General features: G+C 32.4%; 4 protein-coding genes across 6 annotated transcripts; 3 read left to right on the top strand and 1 right to left on the bottom strand.

Moving 5' to 3' along the window:
- LOC109357268 (tubby-like F-box protein 7) lies at positions 624–4,315 on the top strand. The gene is made up of 4 exons (XM_019601097.1): positions 624–1,022; positions 1,900–1,987; positions 2,931–3,060; positions 3,645–4,315. Exons 1-4 carry the CDS (start codon positions 708–710, stop codon positions 4,231–4,233), a joined length of 1,122 nt encoding a protein of 373 aa, XP_019456642.1. The 5' UTR covers positions 624–707; the 3' UTR covers positions 4,234–4,315.
- Positions 10,249–12,906, bottom strand: LOC109357468 (multiprotein-bridging factor 1b-like). 2 transcript variants are annotated; one of them, XM_019601448.1, is made up of 5 exons: positions 12,675–12,906; positions 11,689–11,772; positions 10,691–10,773; positions 10,451–10,602; positions 10,249–10,381 (listed from the first exon to the last, which is right to left on the bottom strand). In XM_019601448.1, the coding sequence occupies exons 1-4, from the start codon at positions 12,814–12,816 to the stop codon at positions 10,483–10,485; spliced, it is 429 nt and encodes a 142-aa protein (XP_019456993.1). In that variant the 5' UTR covers positions 12,817–12,906; the 3' UTR covers positions 10,249–10,381; positions 10,451–10,482. The 2 variants fall into 2 exon arrangements, with proteins under 2 accessions (XP_019456993.1, XP_019456992.1); XM_019601447.1 differs by having other exon boundaries at positions 10,249–10,602.
- LOC109357469 (cytochrome c oxidase assembly factor 5) lies at positions 13,006–15,924 on the top strand. 2 transcript variants are annotated; one of them, XM_019601450.1, is made up of 5 exons: positions 13,007–13,116; positions 13,198–13,298; positions 13,610–13,714; positions 15,480–15,587; positions 15,648–15,923. In XM_019601450.1, the coding sequence occupies exons 2-5, from the start codon at positions 13,230–13,232 to the stop codon at positions 15,648–15,650; spliced, it is 285 nt and encodes a 94-aa protein (XP_019456995.1). In that variant the 5' UTR covers positions 13,007–13,116; positions 13,198–13,229; the 3' UTR covers positions 15,651–15,923. The 2 variants fall into 2 exon arrangements, with proteins under 2 accessions (XP_019456994.1, XP_019456995.1); XM_019601449.1 differs by having other exon boundaries at positions 13,006–13,116; positions 15,480–15,924.
- LOC109357401 (olee1-like protein) lies at positions 17,774–18,988 on the top strand. The gene is made up of 2 exons (XM_019601348.1): positions 17,774–18,075; positions 18,566–18,988. Exons 1-2 carry the CDS (start codon positions 17,874–17,876, stop codon positions 18,895–18,897), a joined length of 534 nt encoding a protein of 177 aa, XP_019456893.1. The 5' UTR covers positions 17,774–17,873; the 3' UTR covers positions 18,898–18,988.

A 22,679-nucleotide genomic window follows, 5' to 3' on the forward strand; every position in this document is an offset into this window, starting at 1 on the left:
AACATAAATTATGGTTAATTATATAATGACAATATATAAAACTCATAACTAACGTATATATATTTTCCCCTAAATATCTTATTCAATCATAAGCTATCTCCCATATTGAATCGTGAATGTTGTTGGTCATTATGAGTCACTGACCAATCAATTAGAATTCATTTACGAGTTGAGTTTTGGAGGGAAATAAAAAAAAAATACAAAATTTTAAAGCTCTAAAATACATTTGCAAAATTTCTCCTCCATTTTTCTCTTCAAAACTCAAAGACAGAAACTAACCATTTTTACTCTTCTCCATTACATTTGGATTTGTGAATAGTATACCCCTTACAAGAAAACTTACCCAAAATCACATTAGGATATCAGAAGAAAAAAATGATGACAACATCATTTTTAATTAGTATTAACTCTTACAAAAAAATAATACAACTAAATAATAAATAATGTAATAATTATATATAATTTTTTACAAAAATAACACAAGTAAATAATAAATAATGAAATGGTTTGTATAAATTTTTACTGTGCTTATATAATAAATATTGAAGTGTTGACCAATGTCTTGAATAATTTGTACATAAATGTAAGAGTTGAAATATATATACAACCAGCGGAAAAAAAACTTTTCAACTTTCTCTCTCTAAATTTCTCTCTCCTGTAAGATTTCCCATAGAAAAAAACAAGAACCTTTAAACCATAGCCACCCCATGTTTTTAACGAAGGTTTTTCGCTCTCGCAAATTATCCAGATCCTTAAATTCAACCACCCCTTTTGACCCATCACCCGCCGGAGACAGAAACTCCGGCGAGGAACCGCCGCAATGTAACGACTGGTCCACTTTGCTGCCGGAGCTTCTCCGGGAGATTATAAGGCGCGTGGATATCATCGAGGAGCATTGGCCACACCGCCAAAACGTCGTCGCTTGTGCCGGTGTTTGCAAGCGGTGGAGAAACATCACGCGCGAGATTGTGCGTTCCCCTTCTCATAAAGGCACAATTACATTCCCCTCTTGCCTTAAACAGGTACCCATTTCGTAAAAATCGATTTTTTGTTGTTTTTGATTCAAGGGTCTGGCTTGAATTATTGAATATCAACATACATAAGATAAAAGTTCGATTTCTGGAAGGGACAGTTGCGCGACAAACACAAAATAAATTACTACCAAAAAGAATTATTGAATATAAGATAAACCCTTGAAAAACTTGAGTATTTTTTTATTTTTTAAAAACATAATTCGGTCTTTTTTTTAATGTTTTGTTAATCTCTTGAATTTAAATTTGTTTTTAGATGACCACGGATTAGGATTTTGGTTATTTATTGTTTGATTGAATGGGGTTCAATTGGATTATTAGGTATTTAATGTTTTTATTGCTGAATTACATTTTATTCTTGAGGATTTGCAGTGATTTGGGATCTATGTATAAGGCTTAGTGATAGTGGGGTATGTAGTACCTTGAATTAAGATTGCAGTTGTAAATATGGTGATTAAGGTTTCTGGGTGTTATTAATTTGCAGCTTATAACAGTTTATTGATCTACGTGGAGTGGAAAAAGTGTAAGAGTTCGAAATAGTCAACCGTTTTGATTGATTTATGACGGATTTTTCAGATTCGCAAACAGATGGGTAGAGTTTCATCTGATAGAGATATCTCTTGTTTGCATAATGTATATCTAGCTCTATTATCATTGCCTAACTTTTGCTCAAGTGTTAGGTTTTCTCTGCAATGCTTTATGCAAATTACGGAATAAAGGATAGTAATTTGTTGTGACGAGTGCTGTCTTTACTTGTAGTGATTTCATTATAATGTTGATGAGCATTTTGTTCTTATCGTATTTAATAAGATCTTGAATTTAGGAGGCTTCGGGTTGACAATAATGTTATTTTTTGAATGACTTGCAGGCAGGACCACATGACCTTCCCCAGCAATGCTTTATAAAGCGGAACAAGAAAACCTCAACGTTTTACCTCTATCTTTCCCTTACATCATGTAAGTAAATCTTGTATTTGGTAAAAGGCTTGTTTGGCCCGTTACAGAGTTCGATACAAATAAATTATGGCTGGAATTTCCTCTACTTTTCCTGTGGGGTAGTGTGTTGACAATTTCAAAGTCCCATCATTTATATGTATAGCCTAGAAGTGTATGTATGACTTTAGTGGCCTCCTTTTGTGCATCCGAACCAAGACAGCTTGAAGGGCTATGTAGTTTGTCAACATGTAAACAAAAAATATGCCAACTAACTCTCTACCTACCCGGTTGGCCAGACTCGGTCTAAGGTGACTTGCTTTAGTCAACTTATAGTATCTTCCTTGTTCAAATTACTCATATTGAGTAGTTTTATTGCCCAAAATAAGAGAAAGAAAAAAGAGTTTATGTCTTCCAATAATATGTTTTTTTCATGAAAAAAATTAGTGTTTGTCAGTGATAGAAGTGGAAGGTTATATGACTTGTGGTGTACGTTTGGAAGTGTAATCCGGGAAATATGCTTTTATTTATTTCCAATATTTTAAAAAAAGTCCGTCAAGTGCACGAGGATCCCACCTAGCAGGATCTGGGGAGGGTAGATGTATACAGTCTTACCCTCACAAGTGAAGAGGTTGTTTCCACTTTCCAGGATTTACTGTTAACAAATGTTTAGTGGAGCTGAACTTTTGAATAGGGCTGACACTTTAAACTTTCAAAACATCATTAAAATCAGAATATCGTGGGGGTTGTAATAAATCATTGTAATTTGTTGAATGTTTGATGGTAGCGATGGTTAATTTTCAAATGATGATTGTCCAGTGCTTAATTTTCATGAAGTTTCATTACGTGTCATCTTGATGATAGTGTACAATTTGTGATTTTGATTTTGCATTTTCTTTGATGTGGTGTAAATTTATGCCTCGCTTTTCTCCATCTTTCTTCCTCACCCCTCTCCTCTCTTTGCCAGCATTGACAGATAAAGGGAAGTTTCTGTTAGCGGGTAGAAGATATAGGCGTGGTACACACACTGAGTATATAATATCACTTGATGCTGATGACTTATCCCAAGGAAGCAATGCCTATGTTGGAAAGTTAAGGTAAAGCTATCTTTCCTCTATTAGAAAAGCTTCTTCCGCGTTTCTTCGTATTCTTCTTTATTTTTTCCCTTTCATTTGTTGAGTGGTGAGGTCTTGTAAACAACCAATTAAGCTCACAGCTTATTTTGTTATTAAACCAACCTTTAATATCTCTTCTGTGGTTGCTTTGTTAGGAATTATATCTTTGTCAAAGCTCAAGTTTGTAAATGATATTAACTTGTGGTTTGTTTGTCTTACATGAAATGAAGTCAGTTTTGTGTCCTCTAAATGCATCCGAAGCTAAAAAACAATTGAAATTGTAATCTCTCTTGGTCTCATGTAGATGAAAAAGCGCATGATGACAATGTTGGTCAATTTGTGCTGCTCATGTTAGCATTTGTGCTGAAATCTTTTCATATCTTTGAGTTTATCATTCATCTAATTGAACTTTGCTTGTTGTGTCGACCACTTATTGCTGAAATCTCTTCACAGATCGGATTTTCTCGCCGCCTGTGCTGAAATCTTTTCAAATCTTTGAGTTTACCTTTCATCTAATTGAATTTTGCTTGTTGTGTTGACCACTTAATGCTGAATTCTCTTCACAGATCAGATTTTCTCGGCACCAACTTCACAATTTATGACAGCCAGCCTCCCCACAGTGGAGCAAAGCCATCAAGTGGAAGGTCCAGCCGTCGTTTTGACAGCAAGCAGATAAGCCCCGAAGTTCCTGCAGGCAACTTCGAGGTGGGGCAGCTCTCCTACAAATTCAACCTCTTGAAATCAAGAGGGCCAAGGAGGATGGTCTGCACACTGAAGTGTCCCATCTCATCACCATCATCATCGTCCGGAGAAAGTTCAGATATCATATCTCCAGATGGCCATAAGATCCACAGTAGTAGAGAACACGGCCACTCAATCTTGAAGAACAAAGCTCCAAGGTGGCATGAGCATTTGCAGTGCTGGTGCTTGAATTTCCACGGTCGTGTGACCGTGGCATCGGTGAAGAACTTTCAGCTTGTAGCTACTGTGGACCAAAGCAAACCTGGAGGGAAAGGAGATGAGGAAACAGTTCTGCTTCAGTTTGGAAAAGTAGGGGATGATACTTTTACCATGGATTATAGAAAGCCCTTATCTGCTTTTCAGGCATTTGCAATTTGCTTGAGTAGCTTTGGCACTAAACTAGCATGTGAATAATGTAAATTTTGTGGTGTTATGCTGATTTATTCTGTGGATGTTCAAGTGAATATCTATTTTTTAAAATCCTTTTACTTGGCTGGTTATTTTCATGACAAAATTCCGAGCAACAACAATCAAGCTTCAATCCCATTAGATGGGCCACTCATATAAATCGAAACAATGTTATAATGTTTTATCACAAATCAATGACATAATAAAATATTGTTCTTTAAATCTCTACTATCTTTTTGTATATTTTTTCTTGGTCCTTTATTTCTAGATTTTTCATTGAATCTATTTTTCTTGTTCTTCAAACCAACTAGGAGAGGTATAATCTTTTCTTATTCTTATTCACAAATGTCCAAAGTAATTAGGAGTGAATATTTCTCATCTTTCTCCACAATGTATATATTATCAGTCTTATAGTTTTATGCTTGTGGTAATGTTTTCCGTTAAACTTAAGTTTCACCTTTTTATTATATATGGCATTGAAGTACTTTATCATTTCATCAACACCACTGGAGTTATATGGTTTGTTTCTCTCAATTTCTCCATTATGTTGTATGATTAAGTAAAAGTATTTAAATTTGGTGACTTTATGATATCACATGATCTCCAATTTTATTCATGCATTAGAGATTTGTCTGTTTCTTATTAAACTGCATTTCATAACTTCATATTGTTTTATCTTATAAGAAAGTCATGCACTTTTAAAGCTTGTCTTCACATTTCCGGTTCCTATATAATTTCTCTCTTAAGCCTTCAACTAGGACAATATCATTTACTAAAAACAATCATTATCACCAATTTTTGGATATACACACTGAACACATCCAAGACTCAATGTAAACAAGTATGGGGCCCGATGTTGGCCCTTGGTTTAGTCGTATAGCAATGGGTAAATCTTCTAAGATCTTATCTCGTGTTCTCACATCATTCTTGATATAATCATATATATCATTGATTGGTAGAATTTATGAGATCCGAACATCTTTTATTCTCAATATCTCTCTAGGCATCTAATCATACACTTACTTCATATCGATGAAAATAATGTGTAAGTCCCTATAGGTCCTTCAGTATATTTCCATCAATCGATGTAGCAAGTAATACATGTCTCTTATCTCAACTTGTGCTCTATTGTAAAATCTCATATCTTCATAGTATGACTCATAGGCTTAATTTTATATAGTTCACACAATTTTGTATATCTCATTCATTCTTACAAATAGGGATATTAATGTTTCTTCACTTATTTGATATTTTTTTAACCTCACAATTTCATTAAACAACTTTGTGAGTCAACTAATGTCCTACTCTTATAGAACCTTTTATGACTGAATAGATAAATTATTTCATCCAATCATTATTGTCAAACATCCTTTTCAAAACTTCTTACATATTCAACTTCTGAATTCTACGACAAAATGTAAAATTTTGGTCATCCTTTTTATTATTTAATATATCTGAATGTAAAGAACTATGTCGGTAAATGAAATGCTTTATAATAGTTCTTCCATCTTTCCTTTATATCATTGTCAATTACCAAATTTTTTCTATATACATCTTTAAAGCATTTCACTTGGTCCAAATATTTTATGCCCAATTACCTTTTCAACCAAAGAGAGTCCAAAAATAAATTAAAGATGGTTTCTTGGGGGAGTATATGAAAAAAAATGAGTTAATTATCAATTTCTTCCTCCAAATATCACATTGCTATCAATTTAGTCATAGAAAGAAATTTGTCATCATATATTAATTCATCAAATATTATATTTGCCACCAACTTAGTCTTTTAAAGAATTTTGTTACCATACTAATTTCCCAAAGATTAAATTTATTATTAGTTCTTTAAAGTAGTGTTGTTAAAACCATACTGGTTATCAAATCAGTCAGGGTACTAGTATAGTGGTGTAGTGGTTCAATAATTAAACCGCATGCCGGTTAAACCAGACATACCTACTTATATATATATAAACCTATAACACCAAAAATTTCAAATAGGTAGATACTCAAATTTATAATTCATATTCATAATCTACTCAAAACTCACATAAACAAACAACTTTAAGTCTTTAACAAATTCAAAGTCTAAATTAAAAAACATATATCAATCCAAAAATATTACTTAACAATGTAAAATATAAATAAATGACACAAGTTCACAACTCACTCTACAAAACAAATAAATTTGGAGTTTTAACATTTAACACCAAGGAATCAAAGTTTTCTCATATCAAAATTATATTTTTGTACCAAATTCTATACTCTAAGATTACACAAATGTCAGTGACATTACACACGAATGTTAGGAACCAAAAAGTGTAATTTAAATATGCATTGGAAGCATGTGCCTTGAAGTGTTGAAGAAGAGTTGGAAAGATGATCACCTTGTAATGAGTTTTTAGGTTTTAAAGTTTTTTTTAAAAAGAAAATGTATAAACCTACCGGTTTAGTCAAATACTAGTCGGTTCACCAGTTTTGACCGGTTTTAAAAGATTTTAATATTTGGCCGGTTCAACATCTGTACCGTACCAATTAGGGGTCCGATTCACCAGTTTTCCAGTCAAACCGGCTGATACGGTATAGTTTTTACATTATTCCTTTAAAGATTAGATTACAAATAGAGCAACTTGATGACAAATTTAATCTTTAGATGACTAATTTGGTGACATTTTTTTTACAAGATTGTTGGAGTCACTATAATCTTTGAAGGGATAAATTGGCAGACATAGAACATGGTGACAAACTATGTACAAATCTTTGTTGTTGTCTCTAGACATTAAGTCATAGAATCACTATTTTTTAAATTGTTAATTAACGTGTATAAAACAATTTCACATAACCTATACTATAAGATAAAATATAGTACTTTTTTATATCTCAATTGAACCATCATTCCTGCATCAAACATAACATCTATTTTTTAGTTTAAATGAAAATAACACTTCTAAGAAATTGTCAATCCTTTCCCTAAATGAATAGGTGTTTGATTTTAATGTTCAAATATTTACATTAATTATTAAAACAACTGTTAGCTAATTGGTGATACCCACTAAGTTAGTCATCCAATAATCGTGGTGTCACTGATATAGTTTTTCAAAGAAATTGTGGTCAAATTTATATTCAAATTAAATTTATGATCAAGTTAACTAATTCATTAATATTTTAATACATGAATTAACTTAATGACAAATTTAATCTTTGAGACTAATATAGAATCATTTTTCATTAGAAAGTTAAGTTGATATAAATTTATTTGAAGGACTGAATCGATGACAAATGTAATTCTTAAAAGATTAAATTGATGACAAATGTAATTTTTAAAAGATTAAATTGATGACAAATGTAATTTTAAAGGACTAATATGATGAGAAATTATTTTTGAAGGAAAGGTTAACCCGACTGTGATATTTGGATCACTAAATTAACTATTAACTCAAAAACAACAATATTTTCTCTTATTATTGTTTACCCTTTCTATTTTTTTTAAAAAGACAGAACATTTCAGCAATTCTTTTTAATTATTTAACTCTTTCTAATCCAAAGCATAACAAGTTAACTTTTGGTGTACTAAAAATAAAATATATATCGATAGTATAAGAGTTTTTACACTATTATTATTGTATTATTCATTATTTAAATTTAATTATTATTGACTTTTAAATATAAATAAATGAGAAGGTCCACTTACTTCAAGTTTTTTAAACTTACCACGCATCCTCCAGCTATCAAGTTTAGGAAAATCTAATAATTTGAATTAGTGAGAAATTTAAACCATTAAATTTCCCTAAAATTGATGGTTAGGATGAAGAGTAAGTTGAAGTGGATCCTCACTCTATAAATAATACAAATAAACATTTAGACTCAAAATCTTTGACTTTAAAGTGATTATTGTCATCAAAATGAAGAGTGACATATATAAACATTTAGACTCAGTGCAACATAAAGATTGTATCTGATACCATATCTTTATCTCTGATTCATGGTCCCTGTTTAATGTACATAGAACATTTTCCAATATAAACTATGGCACAAATGCAATACACGTAGTATCTGATACTGATCATCAAATTTACAAACACATGTTCTTACTTTAAAAAATATTATTTGATGCTTATGAATGTGAAGATAAAATTGCATGAGATGCTTATGAATGATAATGGATAAGATATAGATCCATAGAGGGCAAAAGACTGCATTGTAAAAAATCCATTTTCAGATTGTTTTTTATAACAGAATTGGATCACACAAGTTTGATAAGACAAAAAGTTTGATTCAGTATTCATAAGACTAAACCAAATTGACTATGTTATGTTTGGATTTATTATAAAAGACAGATTATTTTAAAAATAGATTATGAATTCATTTGTCTAGAATTTAAAAGATTGAAGAAAATAATTGTTTTCATATGTTTAATTTATTGGAGAGAATAGATAATCTCCTCCACGAGGAGTCTTCTCACGTCAATAAAATTATGACATATGTACTATTTTTTTAGTTTTTAGAAATATATTTATAAAAAATGATTAAGTAAGACATATATCATGATTTTAGTGGTTAAATGAGATAACTTATTTTCTCGTACTAGAGGATACTTTATTCTCTTTTATTACTAAGTCGGCCTTTTGAGATATATTTTATTTTCCAATCCAATCAATTTCTTTTGTTTTGGGGGAAAACTAAGAGATAAGAATATAATATTTTAGCATTGTCTGGATAAAGACGAATACATGAACAATATATCATCTACAATTCATTTGTATTATTTATATTTAAAAATTAATGACGATTGACATCTTTAAACTCCTACCATAAGGAGCTTCTAGGAACCATCCTAAACTTTCATCTAACACCAAAGGCAAAGATAATGTCTAATCATGTACTTGAGGCAAAGATAATATCTGAAAAACATTGAAAATATCACTTACATTCCTAGGTTATCAATGTCATCATCTCAATCTCCATGACCTTTCATGCTTATCTGAAAACAGTTCCCTATAATTATATAATACGTTATGACAATCAACAAATCACAAGGACAATCAATAGAGAGCGTGGGGTTGTATTTGCCTAATCCAGTATTCAATCATGATCAATTGTATATAATTATTTCAAGAGTACAAAGCAAACATGGATTGAAGATATTGATACATGACAAGGATAGTAAACAACTGAAGACAACAACAAATGTCATTTATAAAGAAGTTTTCCACATTCTGTAATAGGTATTCTACAACTTATTTTACATTATGTTTCAAATATTCATTTCTAACTAATACATTTTTTTAAATAACAGATTCAATATCATTGTATTATTTGCAACTAAATTCATTCAAATTTCATAACATTTTCATTTTTTTTAACATTACAGATTCAGTAAAATTTCATAGTCTTAACATCTTTACATTAGCAACAGAATATTACAAAGAATGTTTTAGTAGGTAATAGTTAAAGCAAAAAGAATCACCAAAAGGTTAGAGAACAACAATTAGGTACATTATTTTCATTTAACTTATATCACATAATCACTCCACTTTCTTTCTGGCAGAGAGTAACCTCAATTGCAAATCACATTTCATTCACACAAGGTCAAATTTTCAACTTAATGCTTAAAAAATCCCATCTATCATGAGTAATGTACTTTCCTACTAAAATTTGTTGTCTCAAATCTTGTCTCACATAATAATAATAAAATAAAAACAACAATAATAATAAATGATAAATTTCAATTGATATGATATATTTTCATTAGCACAAAACAATATTTGAGATAACAGATCCCTTTTACTTAAAAAGCATGCCTAAAAAACTTCCTAGTACGAAAGTGACACATATCACTTAAAAGGAGTGAATATCATTCACTTAATATAGTCATTCTCTTTCTTGCACCTTAGTTTTAGACCTAATTATTGATTAAAAAACTTTTGTGGTGATAACCAATGATTATAAAATCTGTAAACAATTGAGAAAAATATCATTACTAAAAAAACATAAGTCATAAGTAAAACCACACTTCATATTTGGTATACATAGAAATGATAGAAGTTACACTTCCATCAAACACAACCTTTATAATTTCAAACCATAGTTGAGTAAACAACATAGCAAAGATGATTACAATAGACACAATTCACTGGATTATAATAGATGCTGATTACAACCTTACATGTACTTATGACAATAGTAGATAAGTTCATCTGCAAATCCAATTGCAAGACAGAAACAAACATTATCATTCAAAGTCACATTCTTTACATCCATTTTTCACTTCTTTCCACGCAGTTTCTCACCGAGAGCTCTCTCGAGTTTTCCAATTATTTGTTGATTTGGAATGGCTTTTCCGGATTCATACTCTTGTATGATCTGAGGCTTTTCATTAATCATCTGCACATAAGAAAAAAGTGATGAATATCTTATTGTGTAGAACAATAGAAAAAGAAAAATTGAACCGAAATGATTTCTACGGAGAGACCTGAGCCAGCTGAGCCTGAGTGAGTTTTTTCTCCAGCCTAGCCTGCATGATGGCTTTCTTCAACTCAGTTGGTACCCTTTCATCTGTGAGTGCAGTTAGAAATCATACAATAAGAAATCAAGATGATTGGATTATAAATAAAACGATACCACCATACGAAAAAATCCGCTGAAAAAGACAAGGAATCGGGAGTGGTAGATATTGAATCAGGAAAAAAATTATATCTACAATTCATCCAGCACATGGTACCTGACATGCTCTAAAGATTCTTCGGTTAAAGTATGTGCATGATTTCAAAAAATGAGGTCTTTCTGTAAATATACAGCAAGTAGGAACCCAAATCACACGTGAAGGTTGATTTGGGTTATCATCTATACTTAGCTAACAATAACAAGTAAATGTTTGACTCCTTACTCAGGTTTAGTACAGAAATTTTCACCGAATGTCAGCGATGTGCAATCGAGTCTTAGAAGTTAAATCATTCGAGAAGGACACAAAGTAGAGGGAACAATCAATATGTTTTTCAAGTGGCTAGTTTGATAATGGGATAACAGATACTTAAATCATATGTGAACTGCTTAAGAAAAACATGATAGAGAAGCATGTAACTAAACTTCGCCCATATCTATAGATATAGACGACCATTCCGAGCAAATAAAAAGCCAGCAGTTTCATATAATTACAAGATGCGTAAACAAAAATTATTTGATATAGCAGGTGATAGAGAGATTACAATTTATATAGCAGAAGATTATACTATATATATGAAAGAAAGTATCGATAGAAAGTGTTTTGGTTGGATAGAAATGAGATTAAAAAATACCAGCATCTATAATAGACTTTTTGCTCTAAACAACATCTCTTGACAAAGCTGGAAAATACAGAGAAACGAAACAACCGAGAAGCTTCTTTTTAAAAATTTATCGGCATCGGTACTACAATAAAGAAGGAGCAAGAGAGGGAAAAGATACATAAGGGAAAGAAAACGTTGCACTTACGGTGAAGATTCTCAGTTTCTTCATCCAGCTTCCTTGTGTTCAGAGTAGTGCTACTAGAGGCGGCTCTGTTTGTTCCAGCAGTTGCTGTGGAGAATACGAAATATTAAGGTTAGACTTCCATTTTTACAAACTCATTTTATGAGAAGTATCCATAAATAAACTTGATGATATTTATATATTTTACTCAATGAAATGAAGATATCTAAATGTTCTGGTATATGTATTAGGTATAGTTTGAAGCATCTATAAGATTCATTCATTCCATAAAACTAATGAATTGGTACTCTATATACACTTCAGAATAACTAATTCGACAACAAAGATAACAAATTAGTCTAATAGAAACACAACTAACACAGCAGTTCATTCCGAAACATAAACAACAGAAAATGTTACACCATCATCTATTTTTTCTCCTTCTCTTCCTCTCTCTTTTATACAGTACCAATGGTCAAATTGGCCAATGAGAGTTATCAACAGCGAAAATCACTCATACTATATGTGCAAACCAGAAAATATCCACCAACATCAGAGACCGAAAAAGCAAAACATAACAAGAAACAATGATCCATTTAACACAATTCATCAACCTAGGATGCACATGTACAAATAAGGGACACATATATGGCATGATACAGATATATTGATACAGAAAATATTCATAAAATAACTGAAATATTTATAGCCCAAAAGTATCAAAGTTATATTCACCATCAGCATGGCAAACATTTTGAATCATCAGTGCTGTATAGCCATTAACAAATCCCCACCCACTATGAACATAACAAATAAACACAAATAACTAGAAAAACAAGCCTAAATATTCCACAATCATTAGTCTTAAAAATTTTATATGATTACCCTATCATTCTTTTGCACAAAAAAATATCACTTTTTCTATCCAGTGTCCTAATTTTATCCAATCCTTAACATAAAACGTAAACTTTATCACTTTTTTTTAAGAATCAAAAAACAAATTTTTTTACATTTTTTGACGGTTTCAATCTCAGCGCCAGAACGACGAGCAGCGTTCACAGCCTTCTCATCCTTCTTCGCCGCAGCGGTTGGTGCCTTCTTCCTTATCACCACCGGTTCCCAATCCTGTGATATGGGTCCCACTCCTGCCATTTTCTTCTTCTTCTTCTCTCTCCTCTCTTTCTCTCTCTTCTCTTTCTCTCTATAAGTCTATATATAGCACTGTTGAAGGATGAAGATTGAAGAGGGTAACCGAACCTCTTATACTATAACCGGTTCAGTAGTGATAATATTTTGAACCGGTTCAGCCCATTTGGACCGGGTTTAAATATTTATTTACAGAATTGCCCTTGTGTAAACCCTGGGAAAAAAACATGGGTTTTCGGTAAAACCTCTCCTTTTTGATTAAAATGAAGAAAATTTTGTTCCTTTCTGTGGAAAAAGTGATTCAAGGTAACGCCTTTGTCGATTTTAATTGCCAAAATTTGATTTTTATTTTTAAATTGATTTGAGTTTGTGGGTTTTAATGTGAAGAGAGGTGAGAAGAAAAGTGGGGTTGAGGAACAATGTCCAAGTCTTGCAAGGGCTTGGCCTTGGAGCTAGTCAAGTGTCTCAGTGAATCTGATTGTGTTAAGGTTAGTTTTAATGACTTTTGATACAATATTGCATTGCTTTCCAGTATAACCAACTATACAGGAAAGTGTCAGTTCCTTTTGGATGCGTGACTGTCTCTCCAATAAGTGTCAGTTCATGATAATCGAACTTTTGACCTTTTGTTCTATCTGTGGATCCAATGAGATCTTATACCACCAGACCAATATATATAATATTGCATTGTTGAATTTGAAAGACTTTATTATTTTGCTTTTCTTTTTCAATTTTTTTTGTAAATGTTTAAATTTGAGTGTTGTGATGATGAATGGAACGTGTATGTGTTGGAGAATAGGTTGAGAATAGATCCATTAGGGATTGTGCTGGAGAGAAGAGTCCATCAATACCCAGTGACTGTGTGGGACTGAGGGAAACCTATTTCAATTGCAAAAGAGGCCAGGCAAGTCTTCTTTTACCTTTTCACTTCATCATTCTTCCTTTTATATGATTTTGAGATGCATATCATTGCCATTCTTTCTTTTTGGTAATTGGTAAAGTTATCTTCCATGTAGATGTTTTGCTACTAGCATATTTTCTTTTAAGCCTTAAACATTTTTGCATTGTTAATTTGTTATCATTTCATATATTGAGTTTATTTTAGGTGGAAATATATCATTACAACGCATAGATAAGATAGTATTACGGTTCATGGTTCAAATGTCTAGTCTTGGGCGCGAAGAGTGTGAGGAACAATGCCGTTGCCCAAGTCATTATTATAAAGGGGTGTTTTCCCATATATCCATCTGAAATGGGACATAGCACATCCTTCACGCCCAAGACTAGACATTTGGACCATGAAGTTTGCTAGACAAGACATCTATGGTTTAGGTTCCGGTACCATATTAGAATAATTAGACCAAATTCTACCGAAAATCCAATTCAAGAGGAGAAGGTTTTCCAAGTGATTATAAATGGTTCTTTGCCTATATATCCTTCCATTGTATGTGGGACATAACAATTATAGCTGAACTAAATTCTTGGGTTGCTTATTTGCAAACTGAAGTGCCTCAAAATAATTCTCTCAAAGGATGAAATAATAATACTAAACTTGGGTCCAGAAGGTATGTTTTATTCTTTGTTACAAAGTACAGGAAGATAAGATGGTATGTTTTATTCTTTGTTTCAAGGAAATTTTCGGCAATCCTCTTTAAAAATAGTTGTCATGTTCATGGTTATGTTCCCTCGAGTTAGAGAGTTTTGAGCAGTTGTGACTTACTAGTCTGGGTAAGTGATGAAATGTTTTGATGGTTAAGCTGTTAAAGACAGTTATATTATATGATTTGCCTTGTGCTTTTTAATCTGTAGCGATAATCTCTGTGCAAGTTTAGATTTAAACTGAAACCAGAAGTAGGGGGCATTGGTCTCTTGCCCCATTTCAGATAAGTCATTGAAATTTATAAAACATGTTCTGTATGATCCTATTCCTACCTGAAGATTTTAACTTAGGTAAGCATGTTCATTGTTGCATCTGAAGATCAAACTTGGTTAGCATATAAACTGGCAATCAGGTATTATGGTAATCCGAGATTGAATTCAAACAGTTTAGTTTTCAAGGATAAGGTTGTGTATGTTAGTAGTAATGCCCATATTCAACAGCCATCAAGCACATTTTTTTATGAAGCCCTCCATGGCCTGTATTTTAGGAAGTTCATTTGCAATAAGTCACCAACTCCTTACCTCGAATTGTGCGGCGTCCATTATTGCCATCTTGTTATAGAGTTGTGTATTTGGATTAAGATTGCTTTATCTACAAAACACCTTATATTTGAAATTTAAGCGATACAAAGCATTTAATAAATGGTCAAATTACTCTCCGAGTCCTCAAATGTGCATTTCATATCTCAAATGAGTATCTGATGTAAGTGATATGTCATCATTGAGGGACTAGTTTGAGATGAAACGCATATTCGGGGACCTTGGAGTAATTTTCGATATTCAAGGACTACTATGACCAACTCTGTATCTTTCAGAGACTAATTTGATCATTTACTCACAATCAATCCTAGGATGAGTAGGCTGAAAGAACCAATTGTAGAATCATGTGTATAATTGGTAAAGAAAATGCTGAACAGATTTATATTAGTAATTTCATCAATATTTGTAAGCTTCAGTATAGATTATATGATATTAAAATTAAGCAACGGATTTTTCACCTTTCTTATCAGGTTGACATGAGAGCTCGGATTCGCGGAAACAAGGGCTATTTAGAGTTGCATATATTGATCTGGACCATTGAATATCTTAATGCTCCTATACTTGGAAAATTCTGCAGTTTAATTGTCCAATTATTTTGCTGCTTTCAATTTTTGAGCTCAAGATGAAATCCACACAAGTGAATGATGAGGGTGAATCACAAAAATGTGCAACCTTATAAGTTGTTTGATTTGATGGGATTCTAAGCTACACATATTCACATGATAGCAAGGTTTTTTGCTTTGTTTTAGAGAATATTTAGTATTAACATACTAGTGTTTGTACTTTGTACATTCACCTTCATTCTTGAGGGACAGTTTCTTTTTCATCTTTGATGTTTTCCAAATGCTTTGGCCCATAGGAGGATCTAGAAATAGAAAAATTCCAATCCAATAAATAAACATTATGATATGTGATGTAATTTCAAGGGAGGTCTTGTTCATCACACTCGATATAATTTGCTCTTGTGGTGTAAGGTCCCGCTAGATACACAGGATGACCTAAAGCTCAAGAGTTCGGTTCCTGAGAGCGATACTTGTTAGGAGAAAATACACAATAATATACAACAACACACAACTCTCACAACACAAATACACAAACTCTCACAACACAAATACACAATAATATACAACAACACGCAACTCTTATACAATTTCCAAAAGCTCTTAAACTTATTCTGAGGTTATTTCTCTATACTCTTTGCAACTTGCACTCAAACTTTCAAAGTCATTTTCTGAAGTTGCTTAGAAGTGTTTTAAAATTTTCCAAAGAGCATCATTACTTGGTATACATAAGAGTTGATTGGATTTCAAGTTATACTACTTTCATACTTATAAAGGCAATCTGCCATTGTTGTACATTCTTCAATATTGTTGCAGAATACTTTCATTCACGGGGTGTGTAAAGAAAGGGATTAGAATCACTTGGAAAGGTGTTTTCCAAGAGTGAATAAGAATTAAGGAGTGTGTAAGGTACATAGAAATCTCAGGGTGAGATATTTTAATTACAACTCATAATTCTTAGTGAAGAAATCTCTTGTGCTGCAAGAGTACTGGACGTAGCCTTCGGTGGACTAGAAGTTGAACCAATATAAAAATCATTGTGTATTCTCTTGTCCCTTATCTCTTTCATTTTTTCTTGATTATTTTTCTGCATATATTTTCCGCTGCACGTTAACTCTTGATTTTGCAGAAAAAGTAGTCATAATTTTAAGTCAACTAATTCACTCCCCTTTTAGTTGCAACCTCGTTCTTACATTAATCATCTCTAAATTAAGTGTAACTTTGACAATACGAGTAAAGTAAATGCATATTATTTACTTGATTGAGTTTTTCGTCTTATGTTAACTATTATGGTTTTTGTACTACAAAAATACCATTTTCAGCAATGAATACAACTAAACAAAATTACATAATAAGACAGAAGATGAATTTCTTGTTGGCAACATAATAATTTATATTGAAAAGGAAATAACTGAAAATTTTACTTCTAATTTAATTGTCAATAAATTTAAGACACTTTAAATGAATTACATTGTTCTTTAACGTCAATAACTGTTGATTATTGTTATTTAGAATGTTATTCTAAAACTTTGAAGCAATTATACATATTTCTTTATTTTTTATTACTCAATTGATCTTAATTGTAAATTATAATTAAATATTATTCTCATCCTAAACTTTACATCAATATGTGTGAATGTCTATTCAAACCTAAATTAGTAAATTACCATACTCAAATCTTACCCTTACCCTTATGCATGTTAAAGAAATTACATCAGCTTAAAACAAAAAGAAACATGTCTTGCACTTATGTGTGATCTTGATCACGTGTGCACGGGGAAGGTCATATATATGTGCACGTGTGCAAAATCACGTAAAAATGTCACAAATCATTCTGTGTTTGTTACATTGATCTGATGAAGTCTTCTTTCATTTTTATGTTTTCTTTTGACAACAAGTAAAGATATTTATTGTTATAATGTGTGAAGTGTTGCATTAAATTAAAATGCAAATAAAGTATAAATTATGTTTGACTAGTCTAATTTCCTGAATTTATCCATGATAATAATAGCATATGATATTTCCTTTTCAAAACAGCATAACAAATTATGAAAATTTTGCTCCTAACCTAACGTTTTTCTCTCTCATTATTATGCATACAAAGTCAACACAATTTAAGAGGAGGAAAATTAAGAGCTAATTTTTCTCCACCTACATAGCAAATCCCATATTCACCACACAAATCAAATGACCAAACCTTCACCCTACACTATAAATATGTTGCATCCAAATGGGTAAGTCACATCACATTGGAAATAAGTAAATAAAACAATTACTTACCCAAGTAATAAAAAAATAAATAAAATGGGAAAGTCATTTGCAGTTGTTGCCCTTGTTTTTGCTTTTTGCATCTCAAATGCCTTGGCTCGCAAGGCACTCCCTGCTGATGCAGAAGGTTTCGGTGGAATCAAAGGATCTTCAAGAGACAAGTTCTTTGTTGAAGGAAAGGTTTATTGTGATCCTTGTCAATTCGAATTTGAATCCAGGCTTAGCAGACCTTTGTCAGGTAAATCAATCACATTCTCTCTATACTATTAAGGATATTTGCTAATTATTTTTTAGGTGAAGAACTAATTATGTTTCGGTGTATGTGATTGCCCCGTCCAAGAAATGGTTCTTCCAGTCATCGAATCATTGATCCGTTGGTTATAATAAAGTGTGCTACAAATGTTTTTATCAAAAATCAATCTTTATGTCAAATGATTTTGTCAAAGTTTATTATATTTTCTCTTTCTCTATTGAAATGATTTTATTTTCATTGAGATTAGTGGTTTTCTCCATACCCATTCCACCATTTAGTCTATTTAGGGCGTTGAGCCTTATAAAAGAAGTCTTGTAATAATAATATAAAAAGTGACGAGCATATCAAACCAGGTCCCATGCATTAGAACGAGTATTATGAACCATGTAACTATCGTTTTCTCGATCTTACATGAAACGAGTGTTCCCGTAATCTTTCGCGACAAAGTTTCTAACAAATTCGCAAATAAATGCAGGTGTGAAGGTGATATTGGAATGCAGGAAGCCAGACAGTGACACAAAAACCTACTCACTAGAGGGAACAGCAGATGCAAATGGCTTCTACACTCTTACCGTAGTAGGTGATCATCAAGATGAAATTTGTGCTGTGACCACAGAAGTGAACACACACAAACATTGCAACTTGCCAATGAAAACAAGTGACTCAGACAGAATTGTTCTAACCAAGCATGATGGTGTTTCATCTTCAATTCGTTTTGTTAATCCCCTTGGCTTCAAGACACACAATATCAATAATGAATGTGCCAAGGTTTATAAGGAGTTGGAATTGGACACCCTTAATAACTAAGTGTGAGAGTGGAATTAAATTAGAGACAATGTGATGTATGGTGGCAACTTAATTATTCTACAATTATTATTGACTTGTACTAAATTTGTAACCATTCTTGTCTTGTCAGTTTGGTTTATGCTATATTAATGAGAATTAATTATGGGTTGTTGCCAACCTTCTTTAACAATGCTCTCATAGAATCATCATTTGTATTAAATTTTTCAACAATTGGATTGTGATGTAAGTTTTACCTTTTCAGCTACTCCTACTCCTCTTCCTTTTCCAGTTCCAGTCAGGATTTGAAATATAATCATGGTTAATAAACTCAAATTAAATAAAAATTAACTAAATCTTAGATAAGATTATTCTTTATCCATCTAAATATATCTAACAATTATTAACATATATCATAGTAGACCAACTTCTTTTCCATTATCATGAACCAAAATGTAACATTTTGTCATAGGTCATCTAATCTGGTAGCGCTTATATAAAATGGCATGTTGGGAAACAAATTCTACATTCCCTTGTTAAACACTCCTCTCAAAACTAATTGATTTTATATCGATCCTTAACACTAATAAGATTGATGGAATTATAATTAGGACCATTTATCCTACACCACCTACCAATTTCTCCTAAGTTATGTTGTTTCTTTTGTTAACTTTTTGCTTCATTCAAAAAATCATAAAATTATTGCAATGCATGGGTTAAATAAGTAACCTTGATCCCTAATCTAAACCGAAGCTGACACAAATGATACACTTTTAGCCATTGGGCAAATAAACACCTAAGCTTATTTGCCACCATTTATATTTTTAACATTGATTCTACATGAAGCAGAATTGTTAAAGTTTCACGCCGTTTTAAGTTCCAAGGTTTAAATATTGTCTTCAACGATGGGACTATGTTTAGATACAATTGCTATGTTGTATTTATTAAAGACATTATTCTATCAAAATCATATTCACATTTTATTCATCTCTTGGTGAATTAGCACTAGTATATGGTAGTGCCAGCATATCCTAACGACTTTTGAGGACTATTATGTATTTTGAGTAACTTTGCTTTTGCCAAAAATTGTAACTTTTGAATGATTTGTAATTGTTTTGCTTGTTCAAACAAGGGATGTTAAGTTGTTGATAAAAGATTTATTAGGTTGGTTCATTTTTCATGATATAGTTTTTACATTGTTTTATCATGGATATCTATTTGTTCCATCCAAAATCGGTCAACAATAGCCACCCACTAGAAATCAGGCATGTAATCAGATAAGAAAGATTCTGTAAATGTGATTGTTGATTATGTTTAAAAGGTCGACTTAGCTATGAAAAAGGACGACAATAATTAGATATGGTCGAGTTAGTACCTGCAAAAAAAAATCTTCCTATACGTCAAAGATAAGGCTACTTGAGGTACAAGTTTACTTTGTCCACGTGATAAAGTACTATCACCCACGATGAAAATACATATCTTGCAGTGCATACTACTCTCTTTATAAACAGAGTGAATAATTCATAAGCATCTAAATATAGAATATCAATAATATAGTTGATAATTATCCCATTTTTAGATATTTATGGAAAGGCACACTGTATCATCCAAGTAATAAAATCTGGTAAAATACTGGGATATCGTCATCAAGAAGCAAAGTAGATTTACACTAATTCCTATAAGAATAAATTGAGTATATAATTACAATAATGGTTTTATGAAATTTTGTAATTAGTTGTGTAAAATCATAAATTGAACTAAAAATAATTAAAATAGACTGAGATGGAAATGCATCATTCTTTCCCATTGACATCCATGGATTCAATTCCAAGTAACTTGTGAAGTTACTGATTCAGATGCACATTTTATTCACATCAATTTATAGAGTGTAAAATCCTTACATAATCACTCAAATAACAATTCCTTAGATATTTGACCGATTAACTAGCATTAAGTTCCATGTAAAAACAATGCATGCATCATTGTTCATTCCTAGAGCAATGATGTATGAAGGAAGATGATCCAGGTTTGGTATCAAATTTAACTTTCCAATTAAATTTGAATCCAAGAACAAGAAATTATTAGCAAAGTAAATTAATGCATTAAGAATGGGATAAACTTCCCAAAATCAAATAACAATTACAATAGAATCGAATCCAGGAGTACAAAGGTTAGAAGATTACATTTTGAAACCCGCAACAAGATCTATTCATTCATCCTCACCTTTACAGTGCTCGACTCATGAGATTATATAAGGAAATATGAAGTAGAATCGTTTCCACGACTTCTATCCTAATCTCCATTGTGTTTCTCTCTATTTTCGTGCCAAGAATGCTTCAGAAGTGTTTCGATAACTGCAAGTGGTACTCTTGTTGTAATGATCAAACATTTATAATAAGGCATGTCAACTGACGAATCCCTCTTTGGATTGATTCACCAGTCACATGTTTAAAAAACTTTAGAATTATAACATGTTTATCATCACAGGTGTGTACGATCTTCGGCCAAATATTAACTTTCATTTGGACCAGCTAATACTCGCATGAATAATCATACACACTTACATCTAATATTCCTTATGAGTTATATTCATGAGAGAGGTCACTTTGGCGACATCTCACTTCAATTGGCTCACTTGAAATAACAGACAACCTTAATGGACAACCAAATAACAATTAAAACCAATGCACAATGATACCAAAGCCCCATAAACTTTATCGTACTCTCGCTTGGGCGAGGTACTCTCGCTTGAGCGAGGTACTCTCGCTTGAGCGCAATAGAAGCCAATGCTTCTGTTTGGCTCTCGCTTGAGCGAGACATTCTAGCTTGAGCGAGCCTTATGTCGACCGTACACTCGCTTGGGCGAGCTGTCGCTTGGGCGAGGATCTTCTCGCTTAAGCACAATAGAAGCCAATGCTTCTGTTTAGCTCTCGCTTGGGCGAGCCACTCTCGCTCAGTCGAGACACTCTCGCTTGAGCGAGAGCTCTGCGACAGAAGACGAATAGTGCGATTTCTGCATCGCTGTTCTTCGAAAAATCACCCCAATAATCAACAAAACAGCAGAAATACATTGATTCATATCATATTTATATACATTTACATATGGAATAACTCTATCCTAATCGATCCATGGCAAAAATGAAAACACCAAAACCCTAAATCAATTCAGATTTTGGGGAAGAAAAGCAAGAACCCTAATTTCACTCATGAATCAAATTGGGGTGGCTCTGATATCACTCGTTGGAGAATTTCTCCATCCGTAATCCTTAGATTGAATGGTGAAGTCCTTATGGTCATGGCTTTGTTTCGATAACCTAATGTTTATGCCCATACATAAACCAATATGGAATGACCATGACCCAGACCGAAGAAACCCCAAGTGATTTCATGGTGAAGAAGAAGAACATACTTTGTTGAGCCATTTCAGAATCTCGAAGGTACGAGGGTGTGATGATCTTCCAGATGTTAGAGCACCGAAAGGTTTTCCTAATGCTTCTCTAGAGGGAAATGAGAATGCCTTAAGCTTCAGAGAGATTTCCTTATGGTGAGAGTGTGTCTTATGTGAGGAGAGATTCCTTAACCTTATGTTGTGGATGACTTGATAGTGTTTTATCCCTTATGGATAACACTATCCTAATCCACTCTTATTCTCCTCAACCCTACACCTTAAAACCCGTTGCCCTACAAATGGGGACCATAACCCATAAAAGTAACCCCGTAGTTGTTACTACTTTAGTTGCAATAATTCTGATTTAGTCCCTTCATCAAATCAGAAATTGCCTTAAGGTATCTACACTTATATTATT

This window comes from Lupinus angustifolius, chromosome LG09 (assembly GCF_001865875.1).
Source record: "Lupinus angustifolius cultivar Tanjil chromosome LG09, LupAngTanjil_v1.0, whole genome shotgun sequence".
Taxonomy (NCBI): domain Eukaryota; kingdom Viridiplantae; phylum Streptophyta; class Magnoliopsida; order Fabales; family Fabaceae; genus Lupinus; species Lupinus angustifolius.

Excerpts from the sequence above, each read along its gene's own strand:
- LOC109357268 (XM_019601097.1), top strand. The coding sequence starts at position 708 with ATGTTTTTAACGAAGGTTTTTCGCTCTCGCAAATTATCCAGATCCTTA. Across the intron at positions 1,988-2,930 it reads CTATCTTTCCCTTACATCAT|CATTGACAGATAAAGGGAAG; the intron begins GTAAGTAAATCT and ends TCTCTTTGCCAG. Across the intron at positions 3,061-3,644 it reads GCCTATGTTGGAAAGTTAAG|ATCAGATTTTCTCGGCACCA; the intron begins GTAAAGCTATCT and ends TTCTCTTCACAG.
- LOC109357468 (XM_019601448.1), bottom strand. The coding sequence starts at position 12,816 with ATGGCAGGAGTGGGACCCATATCACAGGATTGGGAACCGGTGGTGATA. Across the intron at positions 11,773-12,674 it reads GATTGAAACCGTCAAAAAAT|CAACTGCTGGAACAAACAGA; the intron begins GTAAAAAAATTT and ends TATTCTCCACAG. Across the intron at positions 10,603-10,690 it reads CTCAGGCTCAGCTGGCTCAG|ATGATTAATGAAAAGCCTCA; the intron begins GTCTCTCCGTAG and ends TCTTATGTGCAG.
- LOC109357469 (XM_019601449.1), top strand. The coding sequence starts at position 13,230 with ATGTCCAAGTCTTGCAAGGGCTTGGCCTTGGAGCTAGTCAAGTGTCTC. Across the intron at positions 13,299-13,609 it reads GTGAATCTGATTGTGTTAAG|GTTGAGAATAGATCCATTAG; the intron begins GTTAGTTTTAAT and ends GTTGGAGAATAG. Across the intron at positions 13,715-15,479 it reads TCAATTGCAAAAGAGGCCAG|GTTGACATGAGAGCTCGGAT; the intron begins GCAAGTCTTCTT and ends CTTTCTTATCAG.
- LOC109357401 (XM_019601348.1), top strand. The coding sequence starts at position 17,874 with ATGGGAAAGTCATTTGCAGTTGTTGCCCTTGTTTTTGCTTTTTGCATC. Across the intron at positions 18,076-18,565 it reads GCTTAGCAGACCTTTGTCAG|GTGTGAAGGTGATATTGGAA; the intron begins GTAAATCAATCA and ends AAATAAATGCAG.